Source organism: Leucopleurus acutus (assembly GCF_964270905.1).
Source record: "Leucopleurus acutus genome assembly, chromosome: 16".
NCBI lineage: Eukaryota > Metazoa > Chordata > Mammalia > Artiodactyla > Delphinidae > Leucopleurus > Leucopleurus acutus.
In genome coordinates, this window is record NC_139158.1 from 36,137,773 (window position 1) to 36,163,943 (window position 26,171).

General features: G+C 42.1%; 1 protein-coding gene across 11 annotated transcripts in view; it reads right to left on the minus strand.

The window, feature by feature from the left end:
- ZNF75A (zinc finger protein 75A) overlaps nucleotides 1-26,171 on the minus strand; it is a 44,944-nt gene that overhangs the window by 15,084 nt on the left and 3,689 nt on the right. For 6 of the 11 annotated variants that reach the window (XM_082857900.1, XM_082857902.1, XM_082857891.1 and 3 more), the window contains 5 exons: nucleotides 25,722-25,917; nucleotides 24,881-25,038; nucleotides 24,477-24,603; nucleotides 22,899-23,050; nucleotides 22,484-22,610 (listed from right to left, as the gene is read on the minus strand). In XM_082857900.1, the coding sequence (XP_082714026.1) occupies nucleotides 22,484-22,610; nucleotides 22,899-23,050; nucleotides 24,477-24,603; nucleotides 24,881-25,038; nucleotides 25,722-25,917 (760 nt within the window). Of the gene's footprint in view, nucleotides 1-11,858; nucleotides 20,497-20,675; nucleotides 20,787-22,483; nucleotides 22,611-22,898; nucleotides 23,051-24,476; nucleotides 24,604-24,880; nucleotides 25,039-25,721; nucleotides 25,918-26,171 lie in introns of those variants that run through there. The other 5 variants (XM_082857897.1, XM_082857896.1, XM_082857892.1 and 2 more) reach the window with 5 other exon arrangements.

Here is a 26,171-nt window from a genome sequence, read left to right on the forward strand (position 1 = left end):
GCTCTAGAGTGGGATTTCTGAACTTCAGAACTATTGACATTTGGGGCCGGACAGGTCTTTGTTGTCTGTGTGCGTGGGTGGGTATCCTAGACACTGTAGGATGTTTAGCTGTACCCCTGGCCTCCACCCACTAGATGTCAGGAGCACCCACCAGTCCTGACAAGACTGACTCCAGACTTTGTCAAATGTATTTGGGCGGCAATCGGCCCCGATTGAGAACACCTGGTCTAGGCACATATCATTAGGCCAGACTGGTAGATGAGTCTCCCATCTGTTCACCTGGTCTTTGTACAGAGCAGATCTGGACTTCTTGACTTTCTAATAATCTAATTGCTCAAAAGCCTTTAAGACTTCCTAATGCCACTGAAATAAGCCAAGATCTCCTAACTCGCAAGGCTCTCCCTAGCATTCAAGGCCCAACCTACCCCTCCGGCCTTGTTGCACACTCTCCTATACACAGTCTACAAACCAGCACAGGTGAACTGGTCCCACATCCTGGAACAGGATCTGTGCCTTCCAGCCTTAGTGCCTTTTCCCAAGGCCTGATTCATCCTTTCCATAGAAACTGAACACTAGCGGTACCAGTTTGCACTCCTTCCAATCAAGGGAGAAAGGGCAACTTTGTTTAGAAATTAGACATGTGGAAATAAGGAAAAAATTTCAAGGAGTGCACCATCAGAGAAGGCAAGAAACCCAGAGAATGAGGACTGGTAACACCACCACTATCACCTTCTTGGAAGCTCCTAACACTTTGAAGTCCTCAGTCCCGTCTTTAACTCTCTCTCAGAGTGCCTTCTCTTACTGAAAATGAGTCCCCCTAAAACTGAGTTTCCCTATTGAGTTTATGATTAATCACTCTACCCAAAATTTTTATTACCTTTCTTGTACCCTCTGACCTCAGTTTGTGATAGGGGTGGGGCGGGGCGGGAGCACAGCCATTAGTGCAAGGCTGTTAGTGGCCTTGCTATACTAATGGTCAGCATCATGGTAGTCCCGGTCGTGGCACTCTCCCTGGGTTGCAGTCCACAGGACCTGACCCCTCTTTGCAGGGCCTGAGGAGCCTGAGGGCCAGCTAGGTCCTGGGTGCCTTGCTCCCTCAGTGATGATGGCTGGGTAGGGTCTGGGGACCTGGCCTGGAGGGCGCCACCAGCTGAGATCTGCCTCTTCAGCTGGGCCTGGGCATTGGCTGGAGGACACAGGCTGGGTGCTGGATGAATGCTCCCCAGCAGGGTAACCGGCCCGCACAGGGACCCTCTCCTATTAGCCAGGGCCTAGACTTAAGAGAGCAAAAGTTGATCCTTGGGACCTTGAACAAGTAAAATGAGGGGTAATGATTTAGCTTTGCTTATGGGATTTGTAAAGTGTTAGGCCAAACAATTCAAAAATGTCGGAGTTTGGAGCAGAGAAAGGTTTACTGCAGGGTCATGCAAGGAGACGGGTGACTCATGCCTTGAGAAACCTCCAACTCCTCAAAGGCTTTCAGCAAAGCCCTTTAACAAGAAAGGTGAGGGAAGGGCGTGGTTAGTTGTCAACTTCTTGGTGTCAATCCTTTGTTCTTAATGTCCATGTGGGTCAGGTCACAGGTTCCAGCTACAGCATCTTCAAGTGGCCTTTCATGCCAGTGGAGGGTCACCCTAATTCGCAGTCAGAGCGTCGCCATCTCCCCAGCCTGCAGGTCTACCTGTCAGTGCTCCTGCCCGGCCAGAGATACCCCAGACTCGCCCAAAGCCAGAAGCTGCAACGTGTGCACGCACCTGACTCTGCCGCAGCCTTCCCCTTAAGTCCCCCTCCTCTGGCACCACTCTGCCAGGCGTGGCGCCACGAATGCTCCGGAAGGGGGCGAGAGCGCAAACGTCGGCCACATCCCGGGGACTGCGACCTAGGGAGACTGCCACCGCGGGGACCACTGCGGCGCTGACCATTGGTGGAGCGGGGCCTCTAAGGCCTCACGCGCCTCGCCGCCCGTTACACTGCAAATACCTGCTATCGGCGTTTGGCTTTCTGCGCCGCAGGCACACAGCCCTTGCTCAGTTACATTACCCCAACTAACACCAGAACTTGTTTCTGCGGGTTTATCTACTCCACAGTTTGGGAGCTCTCTATGAGCGCAAGGAGCATGTCTGAGCTGTCTTCGTGTCCCCACAGCCCAGCACAAGGGCTCACAAGGACGCTATAAGCTCTCCGTGAACCAGTGTTTTATTCGTGTAAAACACAAAGGTAAGAGGCTCAGGGCCTTTGAAAGCACACTTCACGGGGACACTGAGCGGACAGGAAGGGCGACAGGCCCCGAACACCAGGTACATCACCCCTACACCTCTCCAAACAAAAGAAGGATGTCCCGGCTCACAGCCACTGAGAGACTTCCCGTCACGGGACCCAGGACAAAACAAGAACCTCAGAGAAGAGGGCGGGGCCGCGGAGTTAGGGCCCGCCCCCCGGGAAAACCCTACCTCAAACACACCACTCACCCGCCAGGCTGTCTTTTCCAGCGCGTGCGGCCGGAAGCTGCCGCGGGGCGAGCCGGGACTTCCAGAAGGCCTGACGCATGCGCAAGGGCTAAGCCGGAAAACAGCGTCGCCGGACACGGAGGCGGTGAGCTACAGGACAACCCTCCCCGCCATGGTTCCGCCCTCCGCTAATCGACAGCAGTGTTCCCCAATGAGAAGACGGGATCCTCCTTGCGTCATAACCTGGACCACTGAAGTGACTCGAGAGCAGGGGGCCTTAGATCTGGGCGTTTGTTGATGCCTCCTATTGGTTACTGCTGTTCTGCTTGACAGGCGCTTCAGCTTCTCTTTTTTCGAAGGGTCTTTGCACCAGCACCATCTGGGCTCATACCCTGTTTGTAGATGTGACAACGACAGCAGTGCTACTCTGCTGTCGAAGCACTGTCAACGAAGCACTGCTCTTCCTTTGCTTCTTCCCACAATCAGACTCTGCTATGTTCCTCTCTCTCTTTCCTGTCAATGTAGCCATCCAGTTAACCTGCCTTCTAAAAAGGGAGGCAGCAAGAACGGTCATATACCTTAGAATGGTCATAACACTAGGACCCTAAAGACTTGAGCACCCTGGTTTACTCTGCAGATAGTCAGCTGTGGTAGCCAGTGGATCTCTCTAGTACTTCGTTACATCATCTATAAAATAAATATAATAGCTGGCAGGAACAATGTAAGGCTCAAGATAGACAATGTATGTGCCAGTGCTTAGAGAAAACTGCTCAGTGTTATCACTGATACTGGAGGTTCTATAAAGAGTACGTAGACAAGAAAAAGAATAAAAGGCCTTCAAATAGGAAAGGAAGAAATAAATCTTCCTCTATTCAGAGATGACATGATCCTACATATAGAAAACCCCAGGCACTTCCCTGGCAATGCACTGGTTAGGTCTCCACACTCTCATTGTCAAGGGTCGGGGTGTGATCCCTGGTGGGGGAACTAAGATCCTGCATGCTGCGCTGTGGGGCAAAAAAACAAAACAAAACAAAAAACAATTCATATAAAAACTACAAAAGATAATAAACAAATTCAGTAGGTTGCAGGACAAGATCAATATAGAAAATCAGTTGTGTTTCTGTACAGCAGCAATGAATAATATGAAAGAGAAATAAAGAAAAATATTCCATTTACAACAGCATCCAAAAGAATAAAGTACCTGGGTACAAATTTAACCAAGGGAATGAAAGATTTGTACGTTGAAAACTATAAAACATTGTTAAAATAAATTAAAGAAGACATATATAAAAGGAAAGACACCTCGTGTTCAAGGATTGGAAGACTTAACATTGTTAATATTGCAATTCTCCCAAAGCGATCTACAGATTCAATGCAATCCATATCAAAATTTCAATAATCTTTTACAATATAAATTAATATGGGATTGCAAGGGATGTTGATTAACCAAAACAGTCTTGAAAAAGAGAACAAAGTTTGAGGAGAAACACTACCCAATTACAAAAAATAATACAAATCTATAGTAATAAAAATAATGTGGCACTGACATAAGGACAGATATACAGACAAACAGAATAGAATTAAAACTCCAAAAATAAACCAATATATCTATGGCCAAACAATTTTCAATATGGGCTACAAGAACATTCCAAGCAGGAAAGAATAGTCTCAACAAATGGTGCTGGCACAAGTGGATAGCCATATGCAAAAGAAACAAGTTGGACCCCTACCTCACGCCAAACACAAAAATTCATGAGGGACTTCTTTGGAGGTTCAGTGGGTAAAGGCTCTGTGCTTCCACTGCACGGGGCACAGGTTCGATCCCTGTTTGGGGAACTAAGATCCCACATGCTGTGTGGCAAGGCCAAAAAATATATCATGAAAATGGATCCAGGACCTAAATATAAGAGCTAAAACTATAAAATTTCCAAAGAAAATATATGAGAAAATCTTAATGAAATTGGATTTGATAATGTCTTTTTTAAAATTTATTATTTTAATTTTGGCTGTGTTGGGTCTTCACTGCTGTGCACAGGCTTTCTCTAGTTGTGGTGAGTGGGGGCCACTCTTCGTTGCGGTGCACGGGCTTCTCATTGTAGTGGCTTCTCTTGTTGCGGAGCACGGGCTCTAGGAACGTGGGCTTCAGTAGTTGTGGTACGTGGGCTCAGCAGTTGTGGCTTGCGGGCTCTAGAGCACAGGCTAAGTAGTTGTGGCGCACGGGCTTAGTTGCTCCGTGGCATGTGGGATCTTCCCAGACTGGGGCTTGAACGCATGTCCCTGGTATTGGCAGACAGATTCTTAACCACTGCACCACCAGGGAAGTCCGATAATGGCTTTTTATATATGACACCAAAAGCAAAAATCAACAAAAGAAAAAAATAGATAAATTGGACATCACCAAAATGTAAATATTTTGTGTATCAAAGGACATTATCAGAAAAGTGAAAAGAAAATGTGTAAAAGGGTGGAGAATACTTACAAATCATACATAGGATAAGGGTTTAATATCCAGAATATATAAAGAATTCCTACAACTCAAAATCAAAAAGACAAACAACCCAATTTTGAAATGGCCAAAAGACTTGAATAGGCATTTCTCCAAAGAAGAGAAATGGCCAAGAAGAATCTGAAAAGATGCTCAACATCATTAGTCACTGGGAAAATGCTAATCAAAACCACAATAAAATACCACTTCACACTCATTTAGATGGCAAAAATAATAATAATAAAACAGAAAATAGCAAGTGTTGTCAAGGATGTAGACTTATTGGATACCCTGTACAAGGCTGGTGGGAATGTAAAACAGTTCAGCAACTATAGAAAGGTTTGACTGTTCCTCAAAAATTAAACATAGGATTACCACATGACCCTACAGTTCCACTTCTGGGTATAAACACAATAGAGCTGGAAACAGGTACCCCAGAAAATACTTGTACATGTATGTTTACAGAGGAACTATCACAATACCCCAAAACTACAAACAACTTAGATGTCTATCAACAGATGAATGGATAAACAAATTGTAATAAATCAATACTATTGAATATTATTCAGCCAAAAAAGGAATGAAGTGCTGATTGATACATGCTATAATGTGAATGAACTTCAAAAGCATTATGCTAGTGAAAGAAATTCAGGCCCAATAATAAATGTATGATACCATTTATATTAAATATTCAGAATAGATAAATCCAGAGGGGCAAAAAGCAGGTTTGTAATTTTCCAGGCACTGTGGGGAAATGGAAATGGGGAGTAACTGCCTAATGGATATGGGGTTTATCGGGAGGGGTGTGATGAAAATATTTTGGAACTAGATAGACGTGCACAACATTGTGAATGTACTCAGTGTTACTCAATTGTTCACTTTAAAATGGTTAATTTTATTTTATGTAATTTTATTTTATATAATTGTTTATAAATTGCATATGATGGGAATTCCCTGGTGGTCCAATGGTTAGGACTCTGCTTTCACTGCCGGGGCCCAGGTTCAATGCATGCTTGGGGAACTACGATCCTGCAAGCAGGGCAGTGCAGCCAAAAAAAAAAAAAAAAAAAAAATTGCATATGAAAATTAACTTGCTGTATTTATGTGGTCTACTTCTGGACTTTTTATTCTATGCCATTGACCTGTGGGTCTATCCTTTTATCAAGACCACACTCTTTTTTTGAAAAAAATATTTATTTATTTGGCTGCACAGGGTCTTAGTTGTGGCACACAGGACTTTCGTTGCCATGTGATCCTCACTGAGGCATGCAGGATATAGTTTCCTGACCAGGGATCGAACCCAGGCCCCCTGCATTGGGAGCGTGGAGTCTCAGCCACTAGAACACCAGGGAAGTCCCCAAGACCACACTCTTTTGATTAATGTAGCTTTAGAGAAAGTCTTATAATCAAGTGTTGTAATTCCTTCAAATTTTTTTCTTATTTTTCAAAACTATTTAGGCTCTTCGAATTCGTTTATCTTTCCACATTGCATTAAATCTATTGATCAGTCTGGGGAATTGATATCTTTACTATGTTGAGTCTTTCCAAACTATGAACATGGTATGTCTTCCCATTTACTTAGGACTTATTTCACCAGTGGTTTATAGTTCTCAGCATACATATCCTGTACATGTTTTGTTAGATTTATAACTAAATATTTCATTTTTTGAAGCTATTGTAAATTATATTGTTTCCAGTGTATAGAAATGGAATTTGTTTTATTTGCTTACTTTGTATCCTGTGATCTTACTAAATTTACTTATTCTAGAAACTTTGGTAGCATCTTAGGATTTTCCACAATAAAAATCATGTCATCTGAGTAGACAGTTTTGTTTTTCCTTTCAAATCTGGATGTTTTGTATTTCCTTTTCTTTCATTATTGGACTAGCCAAGCCTTACAGTACAATGCTAAACAGGAGTGGCAGAAGTGGGTATTCTTGTTTTGTTCCTTATCTCAGAGGGAAAGCATTCAGTCTTTGCAGTTAAATGTGATATGGACTATAGGTTTTTAAAATATAGATACTCTTTCGGAGTTCCCTGGTGAACTAGTGATTAGGATTTGGTGCTTTCACTGCCGTGGCCTGGGTTCAATCCCTGGTCAGGGAACTGAGATCCCACAAGCCACACAGTGCAACCAAAATAAAAATAAATAAATTAACTTAAAAGAACAGGTGCTCTTTTACCAGTTGAAGAAGTTCCATTCTACTCCTAGTTTTCTTAGAATTTTTGTCATAAATAAATGTTGTACTTTGTCTCCATCTTTGCTACAGTGCTCACTTCCAGGTTTCTAGTTGTGCTAAGTTGAGGTAAAGGAATATCAGAGAATATAACTTGTAAACTCACCATTATGCAAGCCACAACTACTAAGCCCGTGTGCCACAACTACTGAAGCCTGCGCACCTAGAGCCTGTACTCCGCAACAGAAGTCACTGCAATGAGAAGCCCACACACTACAAAAAAGAGTAGCCCCCGTTCGACGCAACTAGAGAAAAGCCCGCGTGCAGCAACAAAGGCCCAATGCAGACAAAAATTAATTTTTTAAAAATCCTATATAAACTCAGCATCAGTTCAGTGGTACTTTGAATTCTACTGTTGTTCTCCAAATCACCTGCTGCTATTGACGCTTTGAAGTTCTCAAATAGCTGCTCCATGCATTCTATCCAGGTTTTAGACTTGTTTTCTATGTGAGAGAAAAGGTGAAGCATGCTTATTACAACTTACCCAGAGCCGGAACCCCAATACTAAGTTTTTCTCGAGCCTTTCCTATCTTTATACATTTTTTTTCCTGTATTACTGGTTCTCCACTCTGCCACCTAATCCCTGCCTCCACAAAAGTCTTCCTAAATTAGTTTACTCCTTCTCAAAGCTTTTACGTAATCTTTCATTTTTTCTTGTCCACAGTCTTCTTCCCTGTCCCACCTGCTACTATTAGTTACCTGCAAGCCTACTTGTTTTTTTTTCTTAATTTTATTATCTATTTATATTTTATTTTTGGCTGCACTGAGTCTTCGTTGCCGCCCGCGGGCTTTCTCTAGTTACAGCAAGCAGGGGTTACTCTTCGTTCCCGTGCACGGGCTTCTCATTGCGGTGGCTTCTATTTTTGTGGAGCATGGGTTCTAGGCGCGTAGGCTTTGGTAGTTGTGTCACGTGGGCTCAGTAGTTGTGGCTCGCAGGCTCTAGAGCACAGGCTCAGTAGTTGCGGTGCACGGGCTTCGTTACTCTGCGGCATGTGGGATCTTCCCCGACCAAGGTTGGAACCCGTGTCCCCTGCATTGGCGGGTTCTTAACGACTGTGTCACCATGGAAGTCCCTGGAAGCCTACTTGTAATTGGGGAAATGCAAATCAAAACCACAATAGAAAACAACAAAAAAACAAACAAACAAAACAAAAAACCACAATAAAATACCTGCTTAGGTCCCTGCCAATTTTTAAATTGCAATATAAGACACATATAATAAAACTCACCTTTTTAAAGTGTTTAATTCAGTGGTTTATTAGTATATTTACATATCATCATCAGTATATAATTCCAGAACATTTTCATCACCCCAAAAGAAACTCTGTATCTTTAACAGTCAACCTCCACCCCCTGACGCTTCCAGTCCCGGAAAACACTAATCCACTTTGTCTCTATAGATTTGTCTGTTCTGGATATTTCATACAACATGTGACTTTTATGTCTAACTCCTTTCACTTAGCATGTTTCAACATTCATCCATGTTGTAGCATATATCAGAATTTCATTTGTTCTAGCTAATAATATTCCATTGTATGGATATACCACTTTTTATTCATCCATATAACAGTTGATGGACATCTGGGTTCTTTCTACTTTGGGGCTATTGTGAATAAGGCTGCTATGTACATTCATATGTAAGGTTTTTTGTGGACACAAGATTTCTATTCTCTTGGGTATATACTTAGCAGTGGAATTATTGGGCCAAATGGTAATGTTTAAATTTTGCAGTTACTGACAGAGTGTATTCTACAGTGACTGAACAATTTAAATTCCCATCAGCAGTGTATGATGGTTCTAATTTCTCCACATCCTTGATAACACGTGTTATTATCTTTTTTATTATAGCCATGCTAGGGGAGATAAATGGTATCTCAATGTGCTTTGTTTGGTTGATTTTTTGTTTTGTTTTCTTGGTGGCTTGTAGGATCTTAGTTTCCCAACCAGGGATCAAACCCAGGCCCTCGGCAGTGAGAGCACAGAATCCTAACCACTGGACCACCAGGGAACCAGCTTTTAGTTTTATTGATCTTTGCTATTGTTTTCTTTGTTTCTATTTCATTTATTTCTGCTCTGATCTTTCTTTCCTTCTACTAACTTTGGGTTTTGTTTGTTTTTCTTTCTCTTGTTCCTTTAGGTGTACGGTTAGACTGTTTGAGATTCTTCTTGTTTCTTAAAGTAGGAGATTGTATTGCTATAAACTTCCCTTAGAACTGCTTTTGCTGCATCCCATAGGTTTGGGATCGTCGTGTTTTCATTGTCATTTGTCTCTAGGTATTTTTTGATTTCCTCTTTGATTTCTTCAGTGACCTCTTGGTTATTTAGTAACATATTGTTTAGCCTCCACGTGTTTGTGTTTTATATGTTTTTTCCCCTGTAAATGATTTCTAATCTCATAGCATTGTGGTTAGAAAAGTTGCTTGATATGATTTCAATTTTCTTAAATTTACTGAGGTTTGATTTGTGACCCAAGATGTGATCTATCCTGGAAAATGTTCTGTGTGTACTTAAGAAAGTGTAATTGCTGTTTTCGGATGGAATGTCCTATAAATATCAATTAAATCTATCTGGTCTATTGTGTCATTTAAAGCTTGTTTCCTTATTAATTTTCTGGCTGATCTGTCCATTGGTGTATATGAGGTGTTAAAGTCCTCCACTATTATTGTGTTACTGTAGATTTCCTCTTTTATAGCTGTAAGCATTTGCCTTATGTATTGAGGTGCTCCTATGTTGGGGGCATATATAATTTTTATATCTTCTTGGATTGATGTCTTGATCATTATGTAGTGTCCTTCCTTGTCTCTCGTAACATTCTTATTTTAAAGTTTATTTTACCTGATATCAGTATTGTGACTCCAGCTTTCTTTAGATTTCCATTTGCATGGAATATCTTTTTCCATCCCCTCACTTTCAGTCTGTATGTGTCCCTAGGTCTAAAGTGGGTCTCTTGTAGATAGCATATATATGGGTCTTGTTTTTGTATCCATGCAGCGAGCTTGTGTCTTTTGCTTGGAGCATTTCCCTCAATGTGGTTTTGATTTGAATTTCTGTGATGGCTAATGATGTTGATTGCCTTTTTATATGCTGACTGGCCATTTGTATATCTTATTGGGAGAAATTCTATTCAAATCCTTCAATATTAAATTCTCTACTATTGAGTATCTTTCATGTAGTGTTAAGTAATACTTCTTTTTAAAAAAATTTTTTTAATAGTTTTTTTTTTTTTTTTTAATTTTTGGCTGTGTTGGGTCTTCGTTGTGCACGGGCTATTGCTAGTTGCAGCGAACGGGGGCTACTCTTCGCTGCAGCTCACAGGCTTATCATTGCAGAGGCTTCTCTTGTTGCGGAGCACGGGGCTATAGGCACGCAGGCTTCAGTAGTTGTGGCATGGGGGCTCGGTAGTTGTGGCTCGCGGGCTCTAGAGCACAGGCTCAGTAGTCGTGGCACATGGGCTTAGTTGATCCATGGCATGTGGGATCTTCCCGGACCACGGATCCAACCCATGTCCCCTGCATTGGCAGGTGGATTCTTAACCACTGCGCCACCAGGGAAGTCCCCAAGTAATGCTGAAATGAAGTTGCTGATTGTTTGGGGGTTGATGGTTATAAAAATTTGAAAACAGGCTTAAAAAAAAAAACGCTGGGTCTTCCCTGGTGGCACAGTGGTTAAGAAACTGCCTGCCAATGCAGAGGACACGGGGTCGAGCCCTGGTCCAGGAAGATCCCACATGCTGTGGAACAACTAAGCCCGTGTTTCAAAACTACTGAGCCTGAGCTCTAGAGCCCACGTGCTGCAACTACTGAAGTCCGTGCGCCTAGAGCCCATGCTCTGCAACAAGAGAAGCCATCACAATGAGAAACCTGTACACTGCAATTAAGAGTAGCCCCTCGCTCACTGCACCTAGAGAAAGCCCACGCACAGCAACAAATACCCAAGGCAGCCAAAAAAAAAAAAAAAAAAAAACCTTTTGGAACTTCCATGGTGGTCCAGTGGTCGACTCCATGTGTACACTGCAGGAGGCACAGGTTTGATCCCTGTTCAGGGAACTAAGATCCCACATGTCATGTGATACAGCCAAAACAACAAACAAACAAACAAAACTCTTTTGGCAAATAGGATATAATTGCTTATATACTAAAGTGCCTAAATTTTCATAGGAGTTTGCTTTGTCTCAATATCTTACTGAGAATGTATCTAGGACTTACCTGGGGACGCAGTGATTAAGAATCCGCCTGCCAATTCAGAGGACATGGGTTCAAACTCTGGTCTGGGAAGATCCCACATACTGCAGAGCACCTAAGCCCGTGCGCCACAACTACTGAGCCTGCGCTGTAGAGCCTTCAAACCACAACTACTGAGCCCACATGCCACAACTACTGAAGCCCGCGCGCCTAGAGCCTGTGCTCCGCAATAAGAGAAGCCACCCCAATGAGAAGTCCGTGCACAGCAGCGAAGAGTAGCCCCCGCTCACCGCACCAGAGGAAGCCTGTGTGCAGCAACGAAGACCCAGTACAGCCAAAAATAAGATAAAATAAAATAAAATAAATTTATATATATAAAAAAAAGATAAGATGGAGTGGGAAACTGACCATGGAAAGCCAAACTGCTAAACAAATGAATAACAAAAATATACAAATTGTTTAAATGATGTACAGGAGCCTAGAGAATGCCCACTTCATCCTCAGTCCAGCTTTATTTATTTATTTATGTTTGGATGTGCTGCACAGTTTGCGGGAATGCCTGACCAGGGATGGAACCCTGTGCCCTCCTTCAGTGGAAGCGTGGTGTCTTAACCATTGGACCATGAGGGAAGGTTCCTCCTCCTTCTAACCCCAGCATTCTTTAGAAGCAAAAAGGCTAAGTGAAAATCTCAGCACGTAAAAGAATGCCTGGCACATAGAAAGTGCCCAATAAACATTTGCCCAATGTTGAATGAAAAAATGAACATTCCCAGTGCATATCTCTCCGAAAGTTTTAGGAAGCAAACATCCACAGGTAGAGATAAAGATGGAACCAGTTTTTGGCAGCAGGTTAATGTGTCAATTTGGGAACTGCAGGTGATAAACACTAGTTTATGGCACCAAGAATAGTGGTTGCAAATACACTTTGTTGATTAAGTCGATATTTATAAATGATAAAGTATGGTAAGTTAAATTGGCCATAAAGGGATCTTTCAAAGCAGGTTATACCACACTTCTAGACTATTAGAGCACTGGGTATTGAAGCACAAAATAATTACCTTAGAAAAACACCAGAAGAGGATCAAGGTAAGGGGTGGACACCAACCAAAAAATAGAAGAGAAAATTCCTCATGAAGAGGAAGTATGGCACCAAATGAGGAAGGAAATAGAAAAGGAGTATTAAATTTCCGCTTCATTTTTCATCTTAGCAGTTAGTTAAATGTGATGGGTAGGTAAATGTGATGGGTAATACTAAGAAAAAAATATGATCAAGCAGGAATGCTTAGAGGGAAGTGAATTACAATAAATTCTAATTTTTTAGTATTCATTTACACATTATTTCAAGAAAAATAAAGATGAAAACCAATGAAAGTAGGTAAATGAGGACACTTTGAGCTCCTGGGGAAATGTCCTATATGAACATGTTAGAGAGTACTTACTATTATTATTTTGTTCTTCAGTGGCTTCCAGAAAACCAACAATTAACTACTACCACTGAACTCTTAATGCATGAATCACTCTGATGCTTGTTAAAAGTTAGCAGTTGATCATGTAGTTTCAGCTTACTAATAAGTTGGTCTGATCATTACAGGCATCTAGTATTCCTTCTGGACCACCCTCATTATGAAGTATTTGGTTGGGTTGCCTGTTGTTCTCATAAATGAATACCCCAGTGGGGAGACCAAGAGGGTCCTCTTACAAGGTCACCTTGAGAAGTTGTTGGTCAAGTTCTGGTTGCCCTCTGAGGGAGGGAAAGGAAGCTCCCACGTTCTCTATTAAGCTTGCCTCTTGTGGAGAGAAGGCCTCCATAAGAGGGAGAATTCTTCTTTGAGAATTCGTTCTCAAATATGATTTAGGGCAGAGACTGTCAAGAATTGTTTATCTCTTATAATGAAACTATTTATGCATGAAATGTCATAATGTCTGAGATTGGCTTTAAATAGTCCAAAACAACCAACTCACTCTCTCCAAGCAAAATAAAAAACAAAAAACTGGAGTCCCTCCCATCAGGAAACTTATGCAAGCCTCTTAGATAGACTCATCCACCAGAGGGCAGACAGCAGAAGCAAGAAGAACTACAATCCTGCAGCCTGTGGAACAAAAACCACATTCAGAAAGACAGACAAGATGAAAAGGCAGAGGGCTATGTACCAGATGAAGGAACAAGATAAAACCCCAGAAAAACAACTAAATGAAGTGGAGATAGGCAACATTCCAGAAAAAGAATTCAGAATAATGATAGTAAAGATGATCCAGGACCTCGGAAAAAGAATGGAGGCAAAGATCGAGAAGATGCAAGAAATGTTTAACAAAGATCTAGAAGAATTAAAGAACAAACAAACAGAGATGAACAATACAATAACTGAAATGAAAACTACACTAGAAGGAATCAATAGCAGAATAACTGAGGCAGAAGAACGGATAAGTGACCTGGAAGACAGAATGGTGGAATTCACTGCTGCAGAACAGAATAAAGAAAAAAGAATGAAAAGAAATGAAGACAGCCTAAGAGACCTCTGGGACAACATTAAATGCAGAAGCACTCACATTATAGGAGTCCCAGAAGGAGAAGAGAGAGAGAAAGGACCTGAGAAAATATCTGAAGAGATTATAGTCGAAAACTTCCCTAACAAGGGAAAGGAAATAGCCACTCAAGTCCAGGAAGCGCAGAGAGTCCCATACAGGATAAATCCAAGGGGAAACATGCTGAGACACATAGTAATAAAATTGGCAAAAATTAAAGACACAGAAAAATTATTGAAAGCAGCAAGGGAAAAATAACAACATACAAGGGAACTCCCATAAGGTTAACAGCTGATTTCTCAGCAGAAACTCTACAAGCCAGAAGGCAGTAGCATGATATACTTAAAGTGATGAAAGGGAAAAAGCTACAACCAAGATTACTCTACCTGGCAAGGATCTCATTCAGATTCGATGGAGAAATCAAAACCTTTAGAGACAGGCAAAAGCTAAGAGAATTCAGCACTACTAAACCAGCTCTATAACAAATGTTAAAGGAACTTTTCTAAGTGGGAAACACAAGAGAAGAAAAGGACCTACAAAAACAAACCCAAAACAATTAAGAAAATGGTCATAGTAACATACATATTGATAATTACCTTAAACATGTATGGATTAAATGCTCCAACCAAAAGACACAGGCTTGCTGAACGCATACAAAATCAAGAGCCATATATATGCTGTCTACAAGCGACCCACTTCAGACCTAGGGGCACATACAGACTGAAAGTGAGGGGATGGAAAAAGATATTCCATGCAAATGGAAATCAAAAGAAAGCTGGAGTAGCAATACTCATATCCGATAAAATAGACTTTAAAATAAAGAATGTTACAAAAGACAAGGAAGGACACTACATAATGATCAAGACATCAATCCAAGAAGAAGATAAAACAATTATAAATATATATGCACCCAACATAGGAGCACCTCAATACATAAGGCAACTACTAACAGCTATAAAAGAGGAAATCAACAGTAACACAATAATAGTGGAGGACTTTAACACCTCACTTACACCAATGGACAGATCATCCAAAATGAAAATAAATATGGAAAAGAAGCTTTAAATGACACAAAAGACCAGATAGATTTAATTGATATTTATAGGACATTCCATCCAAAAACAGCAGATTACACTTTCTTCTCAAGTGCACACGGAACATTCTCCAGGATAGATCACATCTTGGGTCATAAATCAAGCCTCAGTAAATTTAAGAAAATTGAAATCATATCAAGCCATCTTTTCTGACCACTATGCTATGAGATTAGAAATCAATTACAGGGAAAAAAACGTAAAAAATACAAACAAACACATGGAGGCTAAACAATATGTTACTAAACAACCAAGAGATCACTGAAGAAATTAAAGAGGAAATCGAAAAATACCGAGAGACAAATGACAATGAAAACACGACGATTCCAAACCTATGGGATGCAGCATAAGCAGTTCTAAGAGGGAAGTTTATAGCTATACAAGCCTACTTCAAGAAACAAGAAAAATCTCAAATAAACAATCTAAACTTACACCTAAAGGAACAAGAGAAAGAAGAACAAACAAAATCCAAAGTTAGCAGAAGGAAAGAAATCATAAAGATCAGAGCAGAAATAAATGAAATAGAAACAAAGAAAACAATAGCAAAGATCAATAAAACTAAAAGCTGGTTCTTTGAGAAGATAAACAAACTTGATAAACATTAGCCAGACTCATCAAGAAAAAGAGGGAGAGGACTCAAATCAATAAAATTAGAAATGAAAAAGGAGAAGTTACAACAGACACAGAAATACAAAACATCCTAAGAGACTACTACAAGCAACTCTATGCCAATAAAATGGACAACCTAGAAACAATGGACAAATTCTTAGAAAGGTATAACCTTCCACGACTGAACCAGGAACAAATAGAAACTATGAACAGACCAATCACAAGTAATGAAATTGAAACTGTTATTAAAAATCTTCCAACACACAAAAGTCCAGGACCAGATGGCTTCACAGGTGAATTCTATCAAACATTTAGAGAAGAGCTAACACCCATCCTTCTCAACTCCTCCAAAAAATTGCAGAGGAACACTCCCAAACTCATTCTATGAAGTCACCATCACCCTGATACCAAAACCAGACAAAAATACTACAAAAAAAAGAAAATTACAGACCAATATCACTGATGAATATAGGTGCAAAAATCCTCAACAAAATACTAGCAAACAGAATCCAACAACACACTGAAAGGATCATACCCCATGATCAAGTGGGATTTATCCCAGGGATGCAAGGATTCTTCAATGTATGCAAATCAATCAATGCGATACACCATATTATCAAATTGATGAATAGAAACCATATGATCAACTCAATAGACGCAAAAAAAAAAACTGGAGGGGATAAATGACGAAATTTAGCAAAATTGTTAAAGCCTATATAGGGGCTTGTCATTTTACTTTATTTTAAATATGTTGATAATTTCTGTAATGAGTTTTTTTTAACTAATTAATTCATTAATTTTTGGCTGCATTGTTGCTCGCAGGCTTTCTCTAGCTGCGGCGAGTGGGGGCGACTCTTTGTTGTAGTGCGCAAGCTTGTCATTGCGGTAGCTTCTCTTGTTGCAGAGCATGGGCTCTAGGCACGCTGGCTTCAGTAGTTGTGGCGCTCAGGCTTAGATGCTCTGCAGCATGTGGGATTTTCCCCAACCAGGGCTTGAACCCGTGTCCCCTGCGTTGGCAGGTGGATTCTTAACCACTGCGCAACCAGGGAAGCCCCATAATGAAAGCTTTTAAATAGGCATATATAAGAACATTGTTTCTCTCCTACATATATTATCTTAAATCAGTTATTGTTCTATGTATTAGAATGATTTCTGTTACAATGAACAGAAACCCCAATCACTCTGGTTTAAACAGTAAGAGGAAACATATAGATTTGTGTCGCTAAAAAGTCCTGGGCAATTCTAGGTGTCAGGTGATTCTTGATCCTACCGCTCAGTGGTGTCTCTAAAACCTGAGTATTTATCACTCTGCTCTGCCTTCTATGGTGTTAGTTTCATCCTAAGGTTCACATCTCTCCTATTTCAAGAAGACTGTCAACATCTGCTGGGTTACATATGTCATCCAGCAAGTGCTGGATCTGTTCTAGCATTTCCAACAAGACAGGCCACGTTATGCTGCAGAAACACACAGCACCAACATCCCAGTGATTTAACGCAACAAAAGTTGACTTCTTATTCCTACAGAGTCCATTATAGGTCTGGGAGACTCTCTAGAACAGATACCCCTCCACAATGTGGGGGGCTCGGCATTCCAGACTGTTCTGACTTGTGACCCCTCTCTCTGTATGTGCTTATATGACTGAGGCAGGAAAAGACAGCATTAGAGAGTCCTGCACCAAAAAATAAATGCTTAAGCTGAGAAGTGAGAGTTCTGCAGACAACCTACTGCTCAAAACTATCTCAGGATCCTGTGTAACTGCGAGGAGAAAAATGTCTAACCACTCCCTTCTTACTGTTCACTAGGATACAAGCTCCATGAGGATATGCATTTTGTCTCCTTGTCCACTACTATATCCTTAGTTTAGAAGACTACCTGGGTACATAATAGGCCCTCATTAAATTGAATGAATGAATGTAATGTCAGCAAGAAATCCATATGTATAACTTGGGAGAAGAAACAGAGTCCCAGGGGTGTAAGGCTGAGACTGTTGGGTAAGATCTATGCAGACCAGAGCTGCAGAGCTGGCCGAGCTTAAAAAATAAGCACACTGGTATACTGGTACAGTTATCTTAGAGAAGAAAATGAAATCCTGCTGAAAGCGGCAGACCAAAACCTCAGGTGACTTACACCATAAAGCACTGAAGCCAAGGACCAAATCAACCGAGCAAACCACCACCACGAGTGCTCAGCTCCTGGAAGGAGCTGCAACAGCCACAAATGCATCTGCTCCTTTAATGTAGTCAGTCCACCCAACACACCACTGGGGATCAGGGGAAAGGGAAGGACACGCACACTGACTGAGACCCTGCTATTTCCCAGGCCGATAGGTGCTTTTCCTTCATCAACCCCTCTAATCCCCAGAAAAACCCTGAGTTGAGTGTTATCTCTATTTCATATGGAAACTGGAGATTTAAGAGTGGTTCAGTAACCAATCAAGAAACAGGAATGTTTTACAAGCTAGAAATAGAAATAGACACAATACAATGTCATCCAGGCTGGCTGGGCAGGAACAACATACAGATCAGTCCTGTTAATCCTGCCCTCAGGCCTGACTGATGCAGCTAAGTGACAGCCAACAGACCCACTAGCTATGGGGTCTTAACAAGCCTCTGGATCTCTTATTTCCTTGTTTAACTCCTTTCCTGATTACACCTAGATGCTCTATCAGGAACACATCTGCATCACTGTTGTAGATAAAAGGTGGAGCTACAAGAAAATCCACAGCCTACAGAGATTTTCTGCAATCTATCAAATGTGTACACTAAGGCTGTTACATGATACGATGGAGAAAACAGAAGGATGACCCTTCCTGTTTAACAGTTACAATGTAAGTCAACCAACATACATGTGTATTTGTCCGTCCTTGCCTACCACTCAGCATCCTCTCCCAAATCTTTGCTTTTGGGAACTGGTCTCCTGCTCACTGGATTCCCAGAGTAACATGCCCTGTGACCCATAGGATCCTGGTGCAGTAAACACTCCAGTTCCCAGACAAATATAACCCTCTCCTTGTTCTTTTTTTGTTTGTTTGTTTTGCGGTATGTGGGCCTCTCACTGTTGTGGCCTCTCCCGTTGCGGAGCTCCGGACACGCAGGCTCAGCGGCCATGGCTCACGGGCCCAGCCGCTCTGCGGCATGTGGGATCTTCCCGGACCGGGGCACGAACCCGTGTCCCCCTGCATCGGCAGGCAGACTCTCATCCACTGCGCCACCAGGGAAGCCCTCCTTGTTCTTAATGACATACAAAAGCCAAGTTAAAATGCAAACAGATAAAAACCTGAGAAGGTGATCCTGAATTGCCATTAATTTCCATTTAGACCTTGGAAAAGTGCTCATTTTTATGGCTGTTTTATCCTATTGATATTGTGACGTAAGTAAACAGTCTAGTTTCTTTTACTCGAGAAAATTCTTCTTTACATGGCTAAAGATTCCAACCCGTTTCCATATTATCTCCTTCTTAGAGGTGTTCTCCCTTTTCCATCCACCACCAGAGAGGCATACAATAGTGATTAGTTCACCTGGGCAGATTCCCTATTGGTGAAGTGAATATGATTTCATCACAGTAAAAACTGTACTAATAGTATTCCAGAGCTGAATTTGCTAAAAAGTTAAAAAAGGAACTCAAACAATGTCCAAATTTGTGAACAGTACCCGATGATGGGACAGTTAAGAAAATCCAATTTGGTTCTTCAAAAATTTTACATTAGAATTCATTTCTGCCCATGAGATTACTGAAATTGGTAAACCTGGAAGACAATGGTATGCAATTAAACATCATATTATTGCTTTCTGTTTTGGAAGACCATGCTACAAATGTTTCTAACATGTATGTTTAAGAGTGGCTGGGGAAATCAATGCAAACCAACAATATTCACCTCTGTGACCACAGAAGAATTCATGGCTGCATCCACTATTTGAAGCTGCATTTGCTATTCTGCCAAATACAGTCCCAAAACAGCTTTTCCCTTTACTCTGAATGTTCTTCAAACACCTCTCCTGCTAAGGAAATCCCTGAAAGTTTTAGTAAAAACAGCAAGTAGTACAACTACTAACACATTCCCTGCAGACTCAACCTTGATTCCTTCTGTGAAACATGTTTATTTCCCAAAGTTTCCTGATGAAAAATTCCACTGATGAAAAATTCTTCATGCTTCATAATTTTGTACTTTTCATAACTTTAAGGTCCAGCTCCACTTGGTGAATTTCTTCAGACTGAGGACACTGAACAAGCTTCCCTTTACTGGTGGAGTTTCTGGTGTCTAAGAAGGCTTGAGCGTCTGCTGAAGTTTCTCCTGCATGTGCTACAGGTATAAGGCTGCTCACCTGTGTGAGTTCTCCGGTGTTTAATAAGGTGGGAATTTTGACTGAATTTTTTTCCACATTCATGACATGTAAAGGGCTTCTCTCCAGTGTGAGTTCTTTGGTGTGTGTGTAGATTTGTATTTTGACTGAAGCTTTTCCCACACCATGAGCATTTATATGGTTTTATTCCTTGGTGTGTCGTTAAGTGCTTATTAAGATCTGAACTCCACCTAAACCTCTTATCACACTGCTGACATTTATATGGTTTCTCTTCAGTGTGAATTCTTTGGTGCTTAATAAGGTCAGAGCTAACTCTGAAGCTTTTCCCACATTCCTGGCATTTAAAAGGCTTCTCTCCTGCACGTTCTTTTTTGTGAAGATCCATAAGTTTCAGCAGCTCTTGTTTCCAGGTTGAAAGTTTCTTTTTTTTCTTCACTGGAAAATCTCGGTGCCATTTCCCCACCCTATGCATATCACCATGATTTTCTTTGCCCATTGTTTTCTGGGGGACTTTCAATCTGGCCTTTTTTGATGCTATATCTACTGGTACTTGTATTTCTAAGTCAGAAAGACATAGAGGCTGAAGATTTTCAGTGTCATTTTTGAGCTTTAGCCCTGCTGGAATAAACATAAGAAACAGCTAACTATATGACAGAGCAAGAAAGCCACAGTAATGAAGAGAAAAACTGGATGAACACTAATTTTTTAAAAAAACAGATAAGCAGAAGTGTAAAATGTTAAGCCCTTGTAAAAGTTCCTATTAAGGCACATTTCCTTTCTTCCCATGGTGTACTTACCTGTAGGCAGCTCTCCAGAATTGTCCTTGAACTCCAGGGATCTTTGAACCCACGGCTCTTCCCCCTGCTCTAGACAGGAGATCACTTTAGGTTTGGGGAGCACAAATAATGCTGTGAGATGGAAAAACTGAGGTCAAGGATTGGTAACAACAATAGTCCACTAATTCCAGACTATTTCAGGAAGAGCAAAGGATACTTTAACAGTTTGCAACACCAGATGGTTAAATGGATAGACTCATATCTGGTATCAGGTTCATAACATACTTCATTTGTGGGTGGATATGCAAAGTAGAGAGTGAGAAATAAACCTAAGCTGGACCAATGAAAAGGATATAGGGCATGGGAATCCGGTGCATGATCCCCATCTTCTGCTACCAAGAATACCCCATACTCTACTAAGGTAGGACCAAACTGCAGAGGCTGTAGGAAATATACCTGGTCCTATTAAGTCTTTAGGAAGACTCATACTGGATAAGGCCAGGTCTAGGGGAGTCAATGTGAAGGTCAGTGGGCTGGGTATCATAAACACAAGTGATTCCTGTTATACTATAGCAACTTTCAATTTAGATCTCAGGTACTAGACACTGGATCAGGAAAGATTTCTACCATTCCCATAGCTCACTGGTTCACATCCAGGTGGAGGAAACAGACCAGAATTTCTTAGTGGACTTTCTCTAAATCATATTGCCAAGTATGGAAAGTATTCATCACTCAGTCATTCAATACATATGTGCTGAGTGGCTATGGTGCACCAGACACCCTCTATGTGCTAAGGATACAGTGGTGAATAAGCCAAGCCCCCTGATCTCACAGAGCTTATCTTCTAGTGCAGAGTGAGACAATCTAACATTAATAAACAAGCAAATAAAATGTCAGGAAGTGATAAATGTTTTGAAGAAAACTAAAGCAGGGTAAGAGAACATTTAAGATTCTGCTTCTGTGAAGATATTTTAGATAAGGTTGTATGAAAAGCCTCTTTTAGAAAGTGATATCTGAGCAGAACCCTAAAATAAGAATTTTACCATGTGGCAGAAACGTGGGCCAGGCAGAGGGAAGGGGAAAGAAATGAGCACATCAAGTCCATGAAACAGCAAGATGAGCAGTATGAACAAAGAGGCCAGAGCAAGGGCACGAGTAGCAGGACATGACAGCAGGCTGGTGAGGAGAGGCCAGATTTTGGAGGGTCCTGAGAGCCTTGGTAAGGAATTTGGATTTATTCTGAACGTTACGAGAAGTTATTGCAAGGTTTTGAAGCAGAAAATGTCATGATCTGATCAGGTTTTTAAAAGACTCTGGCTGCCATGTAGAAAACAGACTGAGAGGGCAGGAGTGGTGGCAGTGGGTGCCAGTTAGAAAGTATTGAGGTGGACCTTGATAGAGATGTTGCTGGCTGAGACCAGGATGCTAACACAATAAGCTGAGACATGATCAGATTCAGGCTACCCTGTGAAGGTGGAGCCAAGAGTGATGTATTAGACTTAGTGGGGTATTATGGCAAGATCAAGGTAAAGGATGACCGGATGTTTCTTGCTCTGAGCAAGTGGATGAGTGGGTATTCTTTTTACGGAGATGATAAGGGAAAGATGTAAGGGCAAGTTTGGAGGGAAGGGGAGATCAAGAATTCCAAATAGTGTAAGGAATGTGTACTTGGAAAAAGCTCCCTGGTGATCTTTTCCCTGCCTACACCATCTAGTTGAGAACCAGTCAGCTACTAGAACAGAGACTCTCTCACAGGGGTGCATTCTCAGTACGCCAACAACAGGATAGATTAGTCCACTCCTATGCTAACGGAAGGGGAGAATCTTTACCTAGAGAGATGACAGTCTCATAGTTTTCTTGCATTACATCATTGTAGAGGGCCTTCTGAGTGGGATCCAGTAACTCCCATTCTTCCTTGGAAAAATACATGGCCACTTCTTCAAATGTCAACAAGCTCTAAAGAAGAGAATGGGCTTTAGCTCAGGACTTGCCACTACAGAAGTAGCCCAACCTTCTGAGCCATCAACTGCATGGTAAGCCAGTCACTAAAGGAACTAACAGCACATGAATTTTTTTTAAGTGGGAAGGCAGAAAGGAAGTAGGCAAGGGATCAGCAAATAGCCTGGGAGGTGCCCAGTTCCTGAGGGGGATCATGTGGGTTAACACCTCTGTGCACCTGCTGGGCAGTGTGGGTCAATGGCAGCAGGGAGAGGTAGCCCTAAGAAGCTGGAAAGCACAGCTCACCTGGGACTCAGGCAAGACGAGCTCAGGTGCCACTGTCCAGTCTTTGGCATTTGTCTGCTCAGGAAAGGCTAGGATCTGGTGAGCAGGCACCGCTGTAGAAGAGTGAGAGGAAATTTCTCTCCCTTCTGTCTTTGAACATCCTAGGCTCAGTTCTGAAATATAGAAGATCCTGATCTTTCAGTAGAAATGGAACACTTTACAAGTGTTATGTGGTACCTAGAAGTGGCTATCTCATTTTAAACAAGAATCAAGCATCTACTCGCCCCTAAGATGGGTTTCCCAGTTGACTCTCTTCAGTTTTCATGAGTGAAGTCAATAAAAGGAAGTCTTGTTTTTTTCCTTACATGACATGAATTCTCCTGAGTTGGACAAAAATTAGAGATGTTGGAAAATGTAGTACTGAGTCCAGTGTGCCAAGTAAAGGAAATGCAAAGGAAGAAATGAGCTTGGTGAGTTCAAGAAACAGCAAGAAGGGTTTCCCTGGTAGCGCAGTGGTTAAGAATCCGCCTGCCAATGCAGGGGAGACGGGTTTGAGCCCTGTTACAGGAAGATCCAACATGCCATGGAGCAACTAAGCCCACGCGCCACAACTAATGAGCCTGTGCTCTAGAGCCCGCAAGCCACAACTACTGAGCCCATGCACCACAACTACTGAAGCCCACGGGCCTAGAGCCTGGGCTCTGCAACGAGAAGCCACAGCAATGAGAAGCCCACGCACTGCAGTGAAGAGCAGTCCCCACTCACAGCAACTAGAGAAAGCCCGCATGCAGCAATGAAGACCCAACACAGCCAAAAACAAACAAATAAATAAATTTATATATTAAAAAAAAAGAAACAGCAAGAAGACCAGTGTGGCTAAAGAGGACTGAGCAGGGTAGGAATGGCAGGAGATGAGGGCAGGAAGGTGAGGAGGGGCCAGAATTTGGGGGGTCCTGGGTGCCTCTACAAGGAGTTTGGATTCATTCTGAATGTGTGAAAAGTCACAGTAAGGTTTTGATGCAGAGAAGTGTCCTGATATGATCCAGTTTTTAAAAGATTCTGGCTGTGCTGTGTGGAAAACAGCCTGCGGGAGGGGAGGAATGGTGGCGGGGGGTGCCAGATAGAAAGTACTGAGGTGGACCTTGTTAGAGATGCCGCTAGCTTACACCACGATGCTAAAAGCACAGCAGGCTGAGACTTGGTTGGACTCAGGCTACATGGTGAAGGTGGAGCCAAGAGGACTAGTGATACAGTAATACTACTGGGGTTTGATTAAGATCGGTGTAAAGGATGACCAAGTTTTCTGGGCTAAAATATTGGGTGAATCGTGGTGTCCTTTGTGGAGATGGGAAAGTTAAGAGAAGAGCAATTTGGAGGGAAAGAAGGCAGGAAGGATCAAGATTTAGGATAAGGAATGATCATGTGCACTGGGAAAAAGCTCCCTGGTGTTCTGGATATACCTTTTCCCTGCCCACACCACCTAGTTGAGAACCAGTCAGCTACTAGAACAGAGACTCTCTCACAGGGGTGCATTCTCAGTACGCCAACAACAGGACAAATTACTCCACTCCTATGCAAAGGGAAGGGGAGAATCTTTACCTAGAGAGATGACAGTCTCATAGTTTTCTTGCATTACATCATTGTAGAGGGCCTTCTGAGTAGGATCCAGTAACTCCCATTCTTCTTGGGAAAAATACATGGCCACTTCTTCAAAGGTCAACAAGCTCTAGAGAAGAAAATGGGCTTTAGCTCAGTACCTGCCACTTCAAAAGCAGCCCAACCTTCTGAGCCATCAACTGCATGGTAAGCCAGTCACAAAAGGAACTAACAGCATTTGATTTTTAAAAAGTGAGAAGGCAGAAAGGAAGGAGGCAAGGGATCAACTAACAAGTGCCCAAAATCGTGGGGAACATCTGGACTAACAGCTCTGAACACCTGCTGGGGAGCACGGGTCAAGGGCAGCAGGGAAAGGCAGCCCTAAGAAGCTGGAAAGCACAGCTCACCTGGGACTCAGACAAGATGAGCTCAGGTGCCACTGTCCAGTCTTTGGTGTTTGTCTGCTCAGGAAAGGCTAGGATCCGGTGAGCAGACACCGCTGTGAGTGAAGGAGAGCCACAGGAAATCTCTCTCGCTTCTGTTTCTGAATATCCTAGGCTCATTTCTAAAATACAGAAGACCTTGAGTTTTTCAGTATTGATGAGACACCTTTACAAGTGTATGGTGCCCAGAAATGGCCTTCTCTTTGTTAATGAGAACCAAATATCTACCAGCCTCTAAACAGATTCGCCAGTTTTCATAAGCAAAATTAACAAAAGGAAAAACCCTTTTTATTTTCCTCTCATGACACAAATTGTTCAGAGTTAGACAAAGCTTAAACATATTTGAAAATGACATACTCAGGGACTCCAGTATACAATAGGAGATTTTAATCATTTATCATTTCTTTCCTGGTACACAATTTTCTTCACATTCCGCCACTGACAACCGATTTCTGATTCCAATTCCTTCTGTATTTTATGAGGACAAGGTGGGCCCAACCCTCTCCACTTTTCTAAAAAACTGAGTTCCAATCGTTTCTCAGCCTTTTGGCTAAGATCAAGTGTAAAAAACTGAGTTCCCAGTGTTATTAACAGGGTTCTGTGGTTTGGAGATTTCTGTATCTTAGGCCAACCCCCACCTTCAACCACAACTGGTCTGCTCTACCATAAGCTGGGGGGCATTCTAATTGCTAAGTGGCTGCATTAGTAGATCCACAGGGCAGGGCAACCAGAAAGTGCTCACGTGTTCTGGCTTAAATTACTATCGCAGCTCCCAAGAGAAGGAAAGTAACATGAAGCTCCTTACCCCTCTCACATACGGGCTCAGTTTCTTTGTGGGTATTCCTGATCAGCAGCTCTTGTAGACTCTGGTGTGTATTCCAAAATTCTTCATCCTGGGACATGCCCACTTGCTGGGCCTCTGCTGGCTTCAGCTTGAAGCCTGGGACCTCTGCTGTTTCTCCCAAGAGCACTGCCTCCTTTCCCAGCTCATGGTCTGCAACCTAGAAATAATGCCCATCCTTGTTACCATGGAACTTACTCTTCGTTTGGGAGTTGGTGGGAGAGGGAGGAAAAAGCAGAGTGCAAACTGTGGGAAGAAGGAGACACTAAAGGAAATGTCACAAAGACTTAAAAGAGATACGAGACCACCAGTTTTCCACAAGAACTATACACAAAATATAAGAATATTGGCAGAAGAGGAAAAAGGGTGTGGTTACTGCCAGCCCTCCAAGACAGCAACCCCCACCCTCTGCAT